This window comes from Melospiza melodia, chromosome 1 (genome assembly GCF_035770615.1).
Source record: "Melospiza melodia melodia isolate bMelMel2 chromosome 1, bMelMel2.pri, whole genome shotgun sequence".
NCBI classification, from domain to species: domain Eukaryota; kingdom Metazoa; phylum Chordata; class Aves; order Passeriformes; family Passerellidae; genus Melospiza; species Melospiza melodia.
The window spans coordinates 134,472,349-134,491,253 of record NC_086194.1 but is presented as its reverse complement, the minus strand read 5'-3'; the positions used below and the strand labels follow the sequence as shown (position 1 = coordinate 134,491,253).

General features: G+C 36.9%; 1 protein-coding gene across 1 annotated transcript in view; it reads right to left on the bottom strand.

The window, feature by feature from the left end:
* Nucleotides 1-18,905, bottom strand: part of RP1 (RP1 axonemal microtubule associated) — a 164,633-nt gene that overhangs the window by 86,567 nt on the left and 59,161 nt on the right. Inside the window, 3 exon segments of the mRNA XM_063150435.1 lie at nucleotides 1,227-1,305; nucleotides 1,957-2,111; nucleotides 12,641-12,866. Coding sequence (XP_063006505.1) covers nucleotides 1,227-1,305; nucleotides 1,957-2,111; nucleotides 12,641-12,866 — 460 coding nt within the window.

Sequence of the window (18,905 nt, the reverse complement as noted above, 5' to 3'; positions counted from 1 at the left end):
CTGTGCTGAGTACAATGAACAGCCTCCTGAATTACCAAGGCACATTTTGTTACAGATAGAATTCAATCCATTGTCCTGTTTAGACAGTCCTTCAAACCCACACATTTGAACTCCAATGTCAAAAAACATCTTAAGATAGCTGAACTGGGTTACAGATTTGTAATGCTGATCCTGCTAATCTGTGCTGCCTGTTAAAGGAGATATCAGGGAAGAGAGCATGGCACAGTTCTGTGGGGAATGGAGGGAAGGTGGGCTCCACCACAGTGCCTTTTGTGTTATATCTTGGGTTTCTACAATGTGAAACTTTCAGGTGTACAATCATCCATGTTGCTGAAGACAGCAAACTCTATGGAACTACAGGAAACAAGATTACACACCATTCCAAGGCTGCACTGTCAGGGCTGTTTCTGTAATAGTCACAGGCCTGCTCAGAGCCTTAGGCAGTACAGAGAGCAAGACGGGCGTTGCTTGGGGCAACTTCAGAACAGAGTAGGTAAAAGGGCTTTTCTAATCTCTTATCAGTGAAGCCCTGAACTGCCTAAAATCCCTCTCTTCACTTAGCCTCTTTCTAGATATTAATCTGAAAGCATATTTGCACTATTTACATCTTTGGTGCTTTTAAGTGCTTTCTCTGCATTTACATCATTCCAGGGAGATGCACATTTCTTCGAGGGCCTGTACCCAAAATTCATCTCATTAACGAATTCTTTCTTCTTTCCCTAAAAACCTACAAGCTGAATGCACTGTCACTCACTGGAGCAGCTCCCCATTGACTTTCACAGATTAAATGTATATTCAAATCTTCTACAATTGCCCAAAGCAATGAGGACATTGTGTTATAGCTACTCAAATTTTGTCAGGTATTCAGTTACCAGCTGCTGAATACCTTTAATTCCTTCCTGGATAGTCTTCACTGTTTGTCTAGTGAAAGATTGAGTGTGAGCCACACTTTTGAGAGTTTTCTACATGCAAATAAATAGTTCTTTTTTATACATAACTGTGAAAACAGAGAGTAGAATAACACTACATGACATTAAACTCATGACCATTTTTCTGTCCATTACCACAGTTTTTCATCATCCCATCACAGTGACCAACCGGCAGGAAGACTTTTTATCACTGCAAGACCTTCTGTCACATTTTCTATGAAGGATGCAGCATAAACAAGTGTATTGGGTTTAAAAAGGACTTGAAAACAGACTGGTCTCTAGGAAATTAAATCCTACCTGGACCAGCTCCATCATGGCTAATCAGAACTTTCTCCAAGTCTCCCAGTGAGACAGCCTTTATGCAGAAAATATCCATCTGTGGAACCATACAAAGAAAATTATAAAGGTCTTAATCATAGCTATTGCTTTGACTCTAACACTATAGAAAAGTGGGGTTTTTTTAATTTTTTGTTTGTTTGATTGATTGTTGGTTTTCAAAATGAATATAGTTGTTTTATATTCATCCTGGCCAGTCAGGGAGGATCCTTTAAAATTTTCTAAGGTAAATAACACCTGAAAATGTTTCCCCAAAGACATCACTGATACCTTTGGCATGGCAAAATGATCCGTTTAAATTACTTGGTTGTGTCTACGTTATATTTTCTAGTTCTGTGTGCCTCACCAAGTTTGGAAAATATACTTAGGAATACAGATTCAGAACCTGATTCTAAAATCTAAAATTATCTGTTCAGGACAACAAATATGATATTGTTACCTTTTTATTTATATGTGCAATACAAATAACTGAAATACCCAAATTCTAATATCTAAAGCTCTCAGTAAATGGTTGATCAAGCAGATAAAAATTAACCATATGATGCAATTATGTAAGGAATTTTGAATAAGGAAAATGGTCAATGCTTAAATAAACCTTGTAAATAAAAGAATTTTTACATTTCTTGATGAAAGAATTTTCTAGCCATAATTTATTCTTATTTATCAGAAGCAGCATTTGTTTATACTTTACCTGTCCATGTCGAAACTTAACATTATTATTCTTAGATCTATGGAGTTTCCTTTTGCCAGCATCTCCTCTTGTCCCAATGATGTTGATATAAACATTGGAATCTGTTTCAGCACCAAGTTTAGCCCCTGTGTATACATGGACCTCATACACCAATACTACAAGAAGAAAAAAAACTTGAGATTATCCTTTCAGCTTGCACAAGATTCTAAAGTGTCCTCATCAAAATTTTGCCAGAAAACTCTGATTTTTGAGTTTGCAAGTAGCATCAGCTATCCATGAATTTGTCACTTCTAAGTTCAAATATTTTAATTCTCTTCACAAAAATATGAGAACACAAAGCTTAAGAAAACCACATTATTCTGAGCACTGCTACGCATTGCTAGTTCACAAAGTCTTTCTTTGCAATTTATCTGGAGACCACCAAACTATATCAAGTTGTCATCTGAAATAAAAGCTACCTTTCACTGGTACCAAAGCATTTTCAACCTCCAGATTTATGCAAAACAATTATCTGGGTTGTTAACCTTCATTTCCTCTTAAAAGAGGAGTAACAATCACAAATCTAAAGGGTTTTAGATTTTCACCACATGTACAAAGATGGGCAAGGAATTAATAGCTCCCACACCTATAAAAAATGAGCCTTGCTTTTGAAGGTTTCTACATCTGTCACTAGTGAATGATAGGACTTCCAAAAACAGCTCTCAGTTAAAATACATTTACAACTTTCTAATGCCTTTCCTTATAGTCTAGACCTAAGTCTTACACACACAAAATATATACATCTTCAAAGAATTCTGCAATATAATTTAGAATTACTGTATTAAGATGTTCTATGCCCCACTAATATTATTTTTATAACTATCCAGATGTGCAAATTTATTTTTAAAAAATTCTTTGCAGTGATCATATATTATTATGTTTCATTTCAGTTTTTCTCTCTGTGACTTAAAAAAAAATCCTGTTTACATTTTAATGGCAATTTTTCCATGCAGTGTTTCTATTCTAATCACAGCTGGCCATTTCTCCTGCTATGTAGCAGATCACAGGGAAGATTACTGTTTCATTTGTGTGTAATTTTAACAGTTCTTGGGAGTGAAGAAAGGTAATAGAAGTCCTAAAAAACACAATTAGTTCCTTTTAAGAAGGAACAAAGATGAAAACAGAATATAACATGATATATAAAACAGAATATATATGAATAGATTTTATATATACATACATATATGCATAATCTACAGTTACAATATAGAGTATTGAAACTGGACAATACTGTACAAAAACTAGTTAAAATGCTGTTACCCTTAAACCACCAGATAGCTACTAGAATCTTACATTTCCATAGATTTTTTTTTTCACTGTCTCCCAAGTCACCTTATAAAACTCAAACATCATGTTGTCCACCATCACTGAAAAACAGCTACTCTGATTCCCAGATAAGAAACTAAACAAGTAGTAAAATAAAATGGAGAAAAAAAGCATCACAAGTATTAAAAGTTAGGAGAAATGTTATGGATAGACTCTATGCTTAATCAAATGAGTGTATTTCTTTTAAACTGTGTAAAATTATCTGAAAACACTGTCTCCAACGCTTTATCACTATTACAACTATAACTCTAAATAAAAGTGGTGTTCTTTGACCAATTTTATTATTTTTGGTAATTCCAAGCTCTCTTGCAGCTCTCACATCCATGCATTAATGTACCAAGACTGCTTGTGAAATATAAATGGTCTCAATAATACACACATATCTTCAAAAATTTGAAGAACCTTGTAAAAACTAGTTTCAAGGGTTTTAACATTAAAAAATCATGATAAAACAAATTCTAGATATGAATAGCAAGTAGCAAAGATAAATTAACCTGATAATTAGCATAATTGAGCTATCTGTCCAAATTACATTTTATATCATAACTGTTAATATAATCATAACTGGCCAAAGGGCAGAGGATGAAGGGTGGCAGCAAACTATGACAGAAAACGTGCGGGAAAGCAAAGAGCCGTGCTGACAATGAAGGGGAAAATATTTAGGAGTGAGAAAGGACAAAGGTTACATTTCCAAAAAAAAAGCTTAAAATTATAATAATCTGTGACCACAAATTTTAATAACAGGGCTGCACTACCCACGAAGTAAGACACTGCAGGTAGTAAAAAAAGGGATACATTGATTTGAAATCTCCTCCGCATTTTTTACACTCTTACTTTCTTAGTTTTGAAAATGCAAACTATCTGTGGGAGGAAAGGAAACGGTATAGAGTGTTTATGTTATGACTGTTTACAAAGAAAGACTAGTATTACTTACAACTACAAGTAATTTCCATTATCAAAAATAAAAAAACTAAGTAAATATAAGCACAATTTTAAAGCATATTCAATGGGGTTTTCTAAAGAAACCGTTTAACAATAAATGTTTACAAAAACAAAATACCAACAAGTCTTTTCATGGAAGGAGAAGAGAACAAGAGGTAATTATAACACAACACAAAGATATTAACAGATAAATAAATTATACTGTATTTTGTAGCACTGTACATCTCTGTGGTAACCAGAGAGACGATAACGATCTAATCATTAAATAGAGTTTTCCTTTGCTACCAGCCTAAATAAATCAGTCTGACGTAGACAACATGCACATCTTGAAATGTAAAAAACTGGGAAATATTTTCCATAGTTTCTTGTGTCTGTACATCCCTCACCATCTGTAAAATGTTAAGTCTGACATTTATTTAAGCTACACAATCTGCATTATTTATACAGGAACCTTCTTACAAAAAATGCCAGTTTGTGCTCTAAATTTTTCTACAAATATAGGCTACTACAATGCAGGCTATTATATTAGGATAATAAAAGGAAGGTTTATACCCCTTAACTTGAGTATATGTTACAATGCATTTCATAGGAATCACACAAAAATGAAGCAAGGAAAATATTTTCCAATACACACATGCCTAATTAGAACATGGTGACCATGGCCACTATGGCGAAACACCTGCATATTCAAGTAAACATGCACTAAATAGATTGTGGACATTAAGCCTTTTCTGTGCAAATGGAAACATAGGCACAGACCAGCCTGAGAGAATTCAAATTGTTCAAGTTTTATCAAGCAGTTTGTTTAGATTGCAGAGCAGCTACAAAAGGTGCTAGTGCTAATGGCTCCTGAGCTAAAGATTGCTTAAAGAAGAGAAAAAGAGTGATGGTGCCACTCTGTAACAGATAAAACAAGGTACACCAATTGTTTGATGGGACAATACAACCAAATCTGGAGAACAAACCTACCCATTTAATATACTGCTGAGACAAAAAGACTCACCATATGTGCTTATTTTTCCATTTGCAGTTTCTGTATATTGTTCACAAAACACAGTTGGTTGTGTAGAGAGTAAAGTGAAATAATCCTAGATAACGTGTTCAGCCTCTGAGACAGTGCTTTCATTTCTTTTGAGTATCCAACCTATTCTAAGGCCCTCACTGCAGGCCCATCTGCTATGGAGACCTCCTTCACTGTAGGAAGAAAAAGCCATCCCAGAACTCTGAAAAATAGAAATGTGTGTCCTGGTCCCCTATTCTGTAGTAGTAATTTCATTTTACTATATGCTGATTCAGTGAAACTACACCAGCTGTAAACTGGGGTGACAAAACAGAGACAGGTAAACCCATGGGCAAGAAAAGAAAGGCAAAAATTTTAAAAATATTTCATAAAACCAGCCATTCAACAGAAGTCAGGAAACAGTGTTTCAGCATTGAGAGGGACCTGTGAGACTCACGTCTAGGCATCTGTCCAATGTGGAGCACATCAAAGTAATAGAAGAAATGTCTTGGAAAACACAGTAACTTTGATAAAGGATATAAGAGGATTAATTAATACAGAATAGCAGGGGGAAAAAAATCTCAGCTAGCACTCAATAAAAAAGAAAATGACCTTTCAGAAAATAAGTGATTGAAATCTTCAAATTGCTCATAAGGTAACGTTAGATAAGCTCTAGAAACCAAACAGAAAAATCTGCAACATGGATGCATGGATGAAACAAATGAAAAAGGGAAGGAAAGTGTTTTCAGACAGAGGTGAGGAGTTTTTAAAAGGCAGACTTTGAAGCAGTATAACAATTGTGCTAAAAAATGACAGAAGCAAATATATAAAAAGTACTGTAGAGTCATATGAGCAGTCAAGTGTACTAGTACCAAATTTCTTGTTGCTCAGCCTATAAAAATGCTATTTCTTGAGATACTATCATGAGGCTTCAGGAGTTTTTTAAATCCCAACTCCAGCTTCTGGAATCTATTGATAACATAAGGAGTGAACTACCTTGGACAAAACAGAAGGAGGAAGGAAGTTTTCCTGGTTGTGAAGAGGTAACCTAAGGGCGTACTAAGGGCAATAGAACATGAGTTAGAGAACCCTTTTTTCCAGATTTCCCATTCTGGGCACCTGAATCAGGGTTTCCAATACAGAAAATTGATATATACCTGAGCCTTCACCAATGACAAGAGATAGTTTGGTCCCAGTTTACAGGCACAGTATGTAATTACCAATTCCATTGGAAGAAGTAATGTACGGAACTCAATGATGTATGATACTTGCCCTTGGAAAATATAAACAGTAAACAAATACCTCCACTAAAGACTAAGTTAATATGTTGATATGTTCTGGGAGAAGAAAACAATCTTAACAGAATTAAGGAAGAATTTATTGTTGAGAATCTGAAAATGAAAGTTTTCATAGCAGAAATACTGGTCTCTTTCTTTTGGTACAAACTGCTGTCCTAGTGTCAGCTTTTTTTGAAAATAATTCCACTAAAAGTAATTATTTGAGAATTCTGGCTAAGAGCAAATGAATTGAAGATCCACAGCTGTCTGTGCCTAATGACACTGGTTTGCTTATCACACTGCTGAATCCCCTGGCTGGCTCTACTTCCCTCTTTCTGGTGTGCAGCATGGACTGGTTTTAGAGCAAAGAACTAGGTCCTTTTTGGATGAAACTACACCAGCTAATACATTCCAGGAACACATTGACAACAATCTTGACACAAACTGGCAGTCAGTCTTGGGGAACAGACTAGAACAAGCCTGAAGTAACTTCCCTCTAGACTCCCATAAAGAGCACATAGGGCACTTAACTAAGTGGGATTTTAGCACTGAGTGCTTCACTGAGCAAATTCACTCCCACCAGGCTGCCAGTGTAAACAGACAAACTGGCCAAAGAGCACAAAACCTGGAGAGATGTTAAATGACACACAACATTAAAATTGTCCAACTGCTTCTCTTCAGTCCTCTCTTTATGCTGGCATACCAAGGTCCCAGAACAGTTTTCCACAGTATTGCTCCAGGTTTTGCCTTTTTTCCATATGACATGCCCACTTGAATCAAATGGTCATTTTAGCTCAATCTGTCAAACAGCAAGGTTGAATCTCTGGTTTTGTCACCACCTGGCTTTCATAAAGGGTGTTTGGCATTTTGCCATGACAGAAGGGTAAAGATACAGGTTAGTGAAGCATTAAGGCTAAAAGATAACAAATTCTCAATGGCTGATACTGGTTAAGAGGGACTATCTTCCTCAGAAGTGGTGCATATATTAATTTAAAGGACACAAATACAAAAACAATATCAGGTTAGGACATTTCAGTTAGAATTATAGTTCTCACTCTAATCTCCACTAACTGCTCTCTAATCTCCACTAGTAATATTTGGAGCAATAGTCTAAAAATATATATATTCTTCAAGACATGCAAGAAAATTACCAGCTTTGAAAAACACACTTGTTAATGAATTTTACAATAAAGAAACTTGACTATTTACTTATGTAGTTGGTGCCTCCTGAGTGATAAAACAGGGATAAAAATTTTGTAGAGATAACACTTGTGTTATTACTATTTGCTTTGGTCATCTTTTGTACTATTTCAGTCAGAGGCCACCTTCTGACCTTTCTGTATTTACATGCACACTTCTCCAAGTGGAAAAGAATACCAAATCTTCGGAGCTGGAATTTTTCCCACCTCAGTCTCAGTATTTGTCTTTTATCTCATTTCAGTACAGTTATACCCTTGAATATGTGAACAAGAACAGGACATGTTTCCCCACTTATATTCATTTGACATTTATGTTCACATAACCATAGCAGTAAGAGAATTCAAAACCTCTTGCATCGGGTACCCCTTTGGAACAAAAGTTCAGCCATATCTGAAGACAACCTGTGTTAGGATCTGTGATAAAGGTCTGCACATGTACAGAGGAATACAGACAGGGGACAGTCCTGGTAACACCCTCCTCTGGCTTCTCCCAAACCCATCACAAGAACCATCAGCCCATCTTCACAAGCACAGGTGCACAAGGGCAGGTGAGAACCCCTAGAGACTAAGGAAAAGGGAACACTCTGCCAACCCCTGCAGGGCTATCCCAGGAGTCTCAGCCTGGGCACAAAACCCACCATGAAGAGACAATTTGGAGTATCTCTCATACTTAAGGGGTTTGATGCCCCAAGAGTGTCAGATGCAATATAGGGCAGAAGAGAAGGAGATTTTGTCATTGCAGAAGACTTATAAGACATTTAGGAGAGGAATTAAAGTCAAGGAAATAGATGGATTTAGGTGACCTGGGGAGGAAGTGGTGTTAGAAAATAGATCACATCTGTTCTCTGTGTGTGTGCACGTGTGGGTAGGGAGTACAAGTACCAACAACTGGACTTGGAGTCCTGCATGGCAGCAACTGGAGAGACTGAAGGGAATAAAACTGCCAGTGAGTGGAGTGGAATCAGGGGTCAGAGCCCATGTCCCTGAGAGCAAGACTGTGGTGGTGTTTGCAGGGGTCCCAGGACAAGGGAAGAGATGAGAATCTTGACTCCATGTTTCAGAAAGCTGCTTTATTATTTTATGATATATATTATATTGAAAGGAAATGATATATTAAAACTTTAATAAAAGAATAGAAGAAAGGATTTCATCAGAAGGCTTGAAAGGAATAGAAAGGAAATGGAATGATAATAAAACCTTGTGACTGACCAGAGAGTCTGAGACAGCTGGACTGTGATTGGCCATTAACTTAAAACAACCACATGAGACAAATCAAAGATGCACCTGGTGCATTCCACAGCAGCAGATAATTATTGTTTGCATTGTTTACATTTCATTTCTGAGGCCTCTCAGCATCTCAGGAGAAAAAATCCCAGCAAAAGGATTTTTTATAAAATATGTCTGTGGCAAAAGACCACATGAGCAGCTGAGTGTTGGAGGGACCAGGTGAGTCCTGCTCAGCTGCCAGAGACACCCTGAGGTGTGGCTATCTGCAGGGATGAAACCTGCTGGGCTGGGCATGAGGGAAATGGCCTGTACCAGAGGCTGGAGCAGGGCTGCAGCCTCAGGGGCTCATATGTCCATTTGCCAGCAACTGGAGAGACTGGGATCCAGGAGCAACTGGGGATTAGACAGAGTGTGTGAGCCCAGCTGTTGGATCTACCTTGTACACATCTATTCTCATTCACAGTCCCACTGTTGGACGTCTGTCCTGCTCAGCCAGAGAGGAGGGCAGGATGGAGTTGCTGGTGCTGTGTTTGTGCAGCTGCCCTGTGTCTGGGTGACCTGTGCAGCTGCCTTGATGTGTGGTACACACCTGTGCTCTCTGGGGTGCTGGCTGGGAGTGTGCTGAGCCTGGCTGCTGTTGGACCTGGGGCCATGCAGCTGTGGCAGCCTCACTGAGCTGCCACCTCTGGTCTGATTCCCCTAATATTCCTGTGCTATAAAGCTAAGTCAAAAACATGCAAAGTCTTCTATCTTATTGTCATTGAGTGATATATTTTAAGATTTACCCAGCTCAGGGCATGATTACTAATTTCCAATAGCTATCACTTAGAAAATATTTGAACAACTTTTATTTTGTGCATCACAGTGTAACAAGGGAATTAAACCATATCTAAAGAGCAACAGGTAAAAAATCCAATACTTGTAAAATTTGGGTAACTGGAACTGCTAGAAAGGAAAAAAAAAGGCACCAACTGCATAGAAGAATCAGAGGAAAAAAAACCAAGAACCCAAAAAACCAAAGCAGGTCGGAGGAAACCTCCAGGAATCACACAGTACAACAGAATGCTAAATTCAGAGACAATTTCAAAGACAGATCAGGTGCTTTCTAGATCCCAGGGCTGGAAAAGCAAAAGGGAAGATGTAATAGGAAGAGAAAAAGAAGCCATGGACCCGGAAGCTTTGGCAATGTGGAAAAAATAAGAAAAGCAGAGAGAAAGCCAGACCTGCATTGGAGGGACAAGAAATCTGAGTTAAGAAAGTAAGTTGAGACTGGTGTGATGGAGAGATTGACAAAGAACTGAAATCAATACTTGGAGTAGGAGACCAGATTAGTGTCAGTTTTTTAAAGTGGCTGAGGAGCAGTGAGAAAAACTAAGAAAGGCTGCCAAGGTGAGAAATCTGTATGGAAAAGAAGCAAGTTCGGAGAGGGAGGTAAAGAAAAGCTAACAGATCCAGGAAATAAATTCAGATCTTAAGAAAAGATGCTAGGAAAAAAAAGAAAGCCAAGGAGTCAAAAAATTGTTCCAAGGATTTGGGTCCATATTGGTTGCATAGAAAACTTCAGCTGGGGAAAGGGAGAAAAAAACAAAGGAGAAATTACCATTTCTTCTGAGAGAGAAGCTGAACAATGAGGAAAGTGTTTAAGAACAGCAATTACCAGACCAATGCCTTCTGTGCTTAGTTTACATTTGTTTGCTTTGTTTAAAGTTTCTAGCACATGACTTTTATACTTAAGCAAATCTGTTATCACTAGAAGATCACAGATTAAATTGAAAATACAGAATACAAACTCCTAAATCATATCAAATCCTCATTAAGTAATTACCAGCATGTAATTTCTTCTGCTGGAGAAAGTGACTAGATGTGGTTTGCTCAGTGCTTGTAAGCAATTAGCTTTTAAATGGGAAATGAAAATGGATAGTGTTTCATTTTCTTGTTCTTGAGAAAATAAATAGGAAATCCTTTGGACTCCTTGCTGAGTTTGTATTGATGTTCAATTTAAATGTTCCTAAAATCAATAACTAATTAGTAAAACTTAAATTTTCGAGAAATTTCCAAGTTCTTTTGGAAATGTATCTTTTCTTACACACTTGAAACATATATTTTAATAATTTTCCTGCAAATACAAGGAAATATGCAGTAATACAATGATTAAAGACAATATAAATGGGCTGTTTTAAAGGTACTTCTAGCATTTGATAGAAATTATTTGATTTTTCATATATAAATATATATATAGAGTGTACTGACTAGAATATTAGTGCCTTTCTATAAATATGTTTTTCAAACTGCATAATGCAGATTTGAATTATTAATGCTGAAATGATTGTTTGTACAAATTTATTGGCTTCTGCATTGTTTTTCTGTTACACCAGTAAATGACATATATGTCACTGTGAGTGGCATATGGTACTGTGGTACATGTCAATGATCATAAAACTTGGCTCATCCTGATCAGTCCCACTTTTTGAAATCTCTTATTGAAGTTAATAACTACTCTGAAGAAAAAAAAAAAAAAAGGCAAAAAAGAGCAAAGTAGAAATGTGAGCTGGTTCATATATGCTTTTCCACATCTTCTGTCCTCTGCAATAAAACATTCACATATCATATTCTTCAAATTTTTTTTTCAGAGAACTATATTCTTTTGACTTAAGGGTTTTCACTTCTGTGGTATTTTCTTATGAAATGATTTGGTTGTCATTAAATGCATGACTATTTCTTTTATGTTGAATCCCAGACACCTTGCAAAATTCACTGCATCAGCTTGAACCCAATTACTAAATGGTATCACCTATCTATGTAAGACTTATCGCTGTCAGACATTATTGGCCATCAGCTGCATTGTTGTCATTCTATTAATGTCAAGAGAATCTATTTAAAAAAACCACACATAGTGATTATACTGAATCCATATTATTCTCTAAAGGCCCAGGACTTTTAAAATAATAACTTTATATGATGGGCTGTTTCCCACTTCACTTAAATGGAACAAAGTGCATCAAAGCTGCATAAACTTTGAAGTTCCAAAGTGTCACCCTGCAGCTAACAATTTCTGTGTGAACGGCTGTGGCTCAAACCTGATTTGAAAAACATGTGTGTGATGATTCAAACCATGGATTTCTTGTAAAGTGTGTTTCATGCAGGACAAGAAAAGATGATCTCAGAGTTGCTAAAAGGAGCTGGATATCACATGACATTACATACCTTGATTTCAGATCATGGATTCAGATGATGATTCAGATCATGGATTTTTTGTAAAGTATGTTTTATGCAGGACAAGAAAGGATGATCTCAGAGTTGCTAAAAGGAGCTGGATATCACATGACGTTACATACCTTGATTTCCTGCCAGATGTCTTTCTCTAAAGAGCAGTATTTACCAGTGATGTATGAAATCAAATACTGTATGAAATCAAACACTCTGAGAAATCAAATATTTTATAGGGTAAGATGCCCTGGCCATCAGCTATTATTCTGATTTTGAGAAGGAAAGGCGTGGGGTTAAAGGATCACTTCCCTCTTCTGGAGCTAGAATGTGTCTGGAAGAGATTGTTTCATGGTTACACTGGCTTTTGGGCAGGAGGGCTTTTGTTGCTCTGGAGGAAACACAAAAAACTGTCATATACTCACAGGATATGGTCAGTGAACACATGAGCTAAAATACTGAGCACGTACATGGCAAACGCTCCTCTGCAGGGTTTCTTATTGCCACTTCTCTCCACGTGTCACCTTCACCCTTGTCTTCAGAAAGCCAGCTCTGTATGGGGAGACAAATCTCTTCAGCAGACACAGGGACTGCTTTTTCAAGCCTGACTTCCTCCAGGTACCAGCTGGGATCATTTCCAGAATTGTCGTGGCCAATGCGGATTTTATACAGCTGCCCAAGACCTCTGAGATTAATCTGTAAAAAAAAAAAGTTAAAAAAAGAATCCAGATTTTAATATCAAGTTATACTGTTGTCTTTAGCCATCCTTCTTATACTGGGCATGCAAGCTAAATGTGCAGCTAACATAGCCAAGAGTAATGAGTTTTGTTAGAAAACTAAGCCTTAATATACAATGAATGCCAGAGACAGAGTGAAAATGTGTGGAGTAGTCTGCAAGTGTAATTTTATTGACTTCAGTACTGCATTATTTAAAGTGAGTAAAGGGCTCAGAGAATCCAGTCTGTTTCTAGACCTCTTCAAGGAATCCATTTTCTAGTATTACAATGTAAATCTCTCTTGCTAGACAAATCCTTTAACAAGCAGAACTAAGTTCAGTCATTGCTACAGCAAATAATACAAGTCCATACAGTTGCCATCAGCAGAGCCCTATTATCTATTCCTGCTGCTTATCAGTCTGCTACTTTTCTCATTGACTCCTGGTTTTTTGTGCTCTGGTGCCAGGGTTAACTGTTTCTGTAAGTGCTGATGCTACACTGCAGCAAATTTAAACAATAAAACATGGCTATGTCTCATTGAATACTGCAGCCTTGAAATAAGAGCCACTGCGTTTTGGGTTGCAGAAGTATTTTGGGCAATTCTGATGGCAGGAATCAAAGCACAAAAGCAGGGTTAACCACTTTCAACCTTTTTTTTTTTTTAACTTTTTTTTTATCAGTGTTGTGTTTGAAAGGTCATGGTAATTGGGAAAAACATCACCAAGTAAAAAAGAACAAAAAAGAGCTGTTTCCTTTACTATTATAGCAATTTTGTACTATTTCACATCAAAACAAAAAGGAAAAAAGGAAACAAACCTCCCTGAGGCAAGCCTGGCACAACTAAGTCTCACAGGCTGAGGGCATGACATGTATGCTAGTAGTAAAAAGTCTGAATAGAGTCATACTTATGACCATTATAGTAGGTTTTGCTATATTAAAACAGTATGTTAAAGGAAGATGTGCCAGCTGAAGATACAATTATAGCATTAAAACAATAAAACTATGTACCTCAAAGATATACCCTTAATAGTCACAGTGAAATTACAACAGATAACAAAAGCACTCTGACACTTGCCAAAAAATGTAGCCAGGACATGGGCTAAGTTGCCCTAACAAATACCACCCAGCTGCAAAACAGAGACCTCTGCAGTGGGCAAGGGACTGCCAAGGTTACCTTGAAAATAAATATAAAATTATATTAGAACTCTCAATCTTTATTGCAAACTGAGTAGAGTATGGTATTGGTGGACAACAAGGCGATGCTCTCCTGAGATCCAGGCACTGGCTGTTATTTGTGGTGCAGAAGTGTTAAAGGGAAATTTTCTGAATAAAACACTGATACGTTGTGATCTTATGTCCATGATTAAATTCTGGCTTAATCCCTGTTGAAAGAGAAGCATCACAGCCATCACAGATTATGGTATACAATAATCATTACCATGATTCTTGGTCAGGACCAGGAAACTCTATTAAAGAGCCCCTTTCAACTTCTGAAGCAGCTAATCAGTCATTTGGCTATGAAGCAAACTGAAACATTGATAAAGCAAATCTTGCATCTCTATTATAAATATATATATGAGTTATAGTACGCATTATAGGAGTTGTATCAAAAGTGAAGCTCAAACTTTTAAAATTATAGTGAATTATATATATTGACTTATTATGCTGAAGTGGATTTTTTTGTTGTTGTTCCAGGAGGAGATCTAAGATGTGAGATATGTTTCCAGGTGAATTCCCATGCAAAGACCATGAACATGTCCTTCTGGTCCTTCTCCTCCTGCTGTGCTCCAGCAGATCCATTTCCTTCTTGTGCTGAGGCCCTAGAGCTGGGGTGCCACAAGAGCAGAATAGAGGGACAGAATCACCTCCCTTACCCTGCCAGCTGCATAGTAGATGACTTTTGGCAGACCACTGATGCAACCAGAGAAAGTATCACCAAAAAAACACATGTAGGGGAAATGACCAAAAAAAAAGGTGGGGAGAAAGGAAAGAAAAAGAAAAAAATTAGCAATTTGAAAAAAGAGAGGGAAATTATGAAGACCATTCATCACCATATCAGCATGCAGGGGCTTCCTGCTACTGGATAAGCAAGAAAGCAATCCATCAAACCTAATCAAATGAAGTTTCAAGGTAGAGAACAGAAAGTTCTGTCGGGCCTTTAGGTTTCTCCAGGAGATGTATCTAGTTGCAACTAGTTCAATTAGATTTGTTGAATTCCTGTTCATCATCTCTAAATATGTATGTCCTTGTGTCTTTTTATACTTCCTAGCCCTCCCTAATATTCACACTCTAAAAGCAGTTAAGACATAACCAAAGTAAGAAAGTTATGACCACATGCTAAAGGGGAATTTGCCCAAAGTTTCAAGTCAAATACATTTCCTTGCTTTCAGCTAAAGGGAGAAACAGCATCAAGCATACTTGACTTACAAAATAAAAGGTTTTTGTATGGTAAACTATGCTGGACTTAGAGGTAATGGCATATTTCTGAGCCTGAAAAGTCTCAAAAATCAAAACACAGAACACTGCCCATTTGATAACAGGCTTAGCAATATGCTTATAATTTTTGCATAATATTATTTTTCTGAATAATTGTTTATTAGTGACCTTGGGGAAAAAAAGTCATGTTTATTCTTAGGTGGAAATTAGGCAATGGCAGAGGGGAAATCAATTGTATATGATGTTCTGGAAGACATATAATACAATTAGAAATTTACTTTCCGTACCAATTGCATATTTGGTGCTTGGAACAATTCATCTTGATGTCAGCTCAGATACCACATTGGTTTCTCAGTGGTATTGACTTGCTAACATGTTATTTTTTGTCAATTAGAATCCCATCAAATGTATGTCAGAATTTGCTCTTGCAGTGAAATGCAGAGGAAAATATTCTCATAACACAGCAGAGCTAACGATATTCTTTTGACAACATAAACAGTGTCTTGAGCTTGCTTCTTCCTTCTCTGTGTTGAATAAATTGCCTTGAACTTCTGCATGACTTGAACACAGCCTGGCATTTAGAAATCTACTTTCACAGCCAGAATGTTCTGTAAAAAGTTGTAGGACAAAGTTGACTTTGTCGCCCTTGTTAACAATGTGCTTACAAAAGCTGCAGTCTAGCTGCTCAATGATGTTCCAGCACTAAAACTGCAAAAGTAACATTCCTTTTTATATAGAAACAGCCATTCTGATAGGCCTGCAATAAATGTCCGAAGGGGAAAGGATGAGTTCCAGGACTAAAGCATCACTCTGAAAATCAGGCAGCTATTTTATTCCTGGATTTGCTTTAGGCTTCCTGAGAAATTACAAAATTCACAAACCCATTTTGCTCCACTTTCTCAACTATACAAAGACAACATTTACTTGTCTTTTACAGGGACATAGCAAATCTCTCTTCATAAATTTTGAGATCCTCAGAAAAAGGCACAACTCTGAAATTCTCTATTTTTTTCTAAAATGTTAAGTTCATTTTGAGTTAGTTGCTGCATCTCTAAAATTCAATTGATATGTCAAAAATTATGAATTGTAATGGTGCAATAGTTAGGACATGGAGTTGTTAGAGAATTTTGCTCAGAAATAGCTTATAGAGTTTTGTTCAGACATGCCATAATCATATACATCTGATGGAAAAGTAAAAGGCAGCTGTGAGAAGCAAATTCTCACAGCCTGTTTCTGTAAACAACAAAAGTTCTCAGGCACGTTTATGTAAACAGCAGAAGTTCTCAGGATGTTTTTAATAACAAGTAAATATCTTGTCCTTGGATAAGTTTTGGGAAAGCAAAACTTGACAAACATGGAGGCCTTGAGAACTTTCAGAACAGGGTGAGAAAATAAATCTTGGTTTCAATAAACAAACCACAGGTATTGAAAACAAAAGGAGGGGTTAGTGTTTGATCTGTGGCCTATGGTGAGCTCGGGTTTTGCAATATGTATGAGCTTAATTAACACGGTTATAAAAACGTGCCTTTTGGATCAATAAATTGGAGTTCGATGCTGATCAAAGGATGGGTCGTCTCCCTTCGCTTTCTACATGGAGTGAAATTCAAATTCCATTATGATGAGGCTTACTGCAGCCACCTATAGAACATAAAATCTAAACTGCAGAGGTGACAAACAAGGACATGGAAACACAGACTGAGGTAACGGGATCTAGACACCACAAACATCAGGTATGGTGATCTTCTTAGGGATGTTAGATAAATCTTCTACAAATACTAGCCTCTTCCCGGGAAAAGATTTTGCAAAACACCTGAGTCATCATCTACAGTTAACTTGGTTGATTGTGGAACGCCTGCTGCATTAACCAGTTTAAGTCCTGTAATAAATTCTCAAGGGGACAGGCCTCATACAGACCTTGCTTATGTGACAGACTGCCAGCACCTAATAGGTTTAAAAATATCATTGTGACTACAATGATAGCGGTCATTCTATTGTCTTTGTAGCATTTTTCTTCACTGTTACAGGCAATAATACCAATGCATCATATTTCATGGCACAAGTACCAGTACAAATTATTGAAAAAACTGTCCACCACTTTCAAAAGGGTCATGTTTTCACACACAGCATCTTTGATTTAGTCATATTCTAAATTTTTGCAAGCACTTAACTAGACTGACCTGCTAAACAATACACCTATATACTTTGCTCATTGCTACTATTTATAGGACTAAGTAATCTTCCTACCATAGGCAATGGGAACATTTTCATTAAATCATGTGTTAGACAACTTGGTCTTACTTTTTGAAATTGAAGCTTAACAAATTTCATCTTTTACCATTTGTCTCTAAGCATAATTGAAATCCAGGTTTATCAGCAAGAAGTTCTACCTAAAGAGGATGCAAGGACTAAATTTTAATTCCATTTCTAAATGAGCTATGCAAATACACTTTTTGGTCCCTAGCATACCTGTGATATTTTGAATGGAGTTGGTATGACCTATCTTCATGTACTTAAGATGTTTAACTAAGTGAAAAGTGAAGTTCCTTGTATGAACAAGAAAAGGTTCAGCGGAAGGATACTTCAATAAGAGGATGGAAAACATATCTGTGATTACTCGTTTTCTCTTTTATTTACTAGAATAAGCAAAATAATATCACTGCTTTCCTGTTGTGCAGAGAGTATCCTGCAGTCTCTTTGAGATAAACTCAGGCTAGCATGAAAATCATTTGGATAAATCAACACTTCAGAGGCAGCTGCACCAAAATCCTAATGTCTAACACACCCATCAGAGAATGTGCTTGACAGACAATTATTAATTTCATGTAAGGCCACTTCATTAACAGAATTTCAGAGAAGTCATGTACAGCAGTTGGATTCCCAAAAGAAAGAAAAATCATTGATTGCATTAGTTTAACTTCTACAGCATCAGAATGTAATAGAGAAATCTTTGAAAGTAGATGATATTTTTTAATTGTGAACATGCAGCTAATAACTGTTGCCAAAAATGCAATGACTATTATACCAGTACAGTACAAAGGGTCCACCCATGCTGATTGCTTTTTCCAGATGTCTGAATTCAACCGCTTTGTCAATTGTGCCCAGAAAACTTGGCACAGTTACACACTAACTCAAAAATTAGAATATGTCACAGGTGCTCACACAGAAATTTAACAGTGCCATGAAAAAGGGTGGATATAGACAAATAAGGAATAGGATTAAAGGCCACACAAAGATCAGCATTATTTTTTCCTACTTCATACTTGCTTTGGTCATAAAAATACATTGCTTAAACAAATACTGCTCATTGCACAGTGACTGTTAAAACGCTTTCTTTTCCAGTGCACTCAAGCTCTGGAAGAACTTCATTTTTACTGTGGGTTAATCAAATTATGCCAACAGCAAGTACAAATATTCATATATTTATGTATATACACACACTTGGTACTGCTGTACATACTGCCTAATTACTGAACAAGTAACACCACATTCCCCACTCCCAATTCTTAAAGATGAGATGAGCAGTATTTTTCTCCAAGATTTTTTGTGAGGTCTTTACAATCCTGCGTTGTTTCTTGGAACAAGC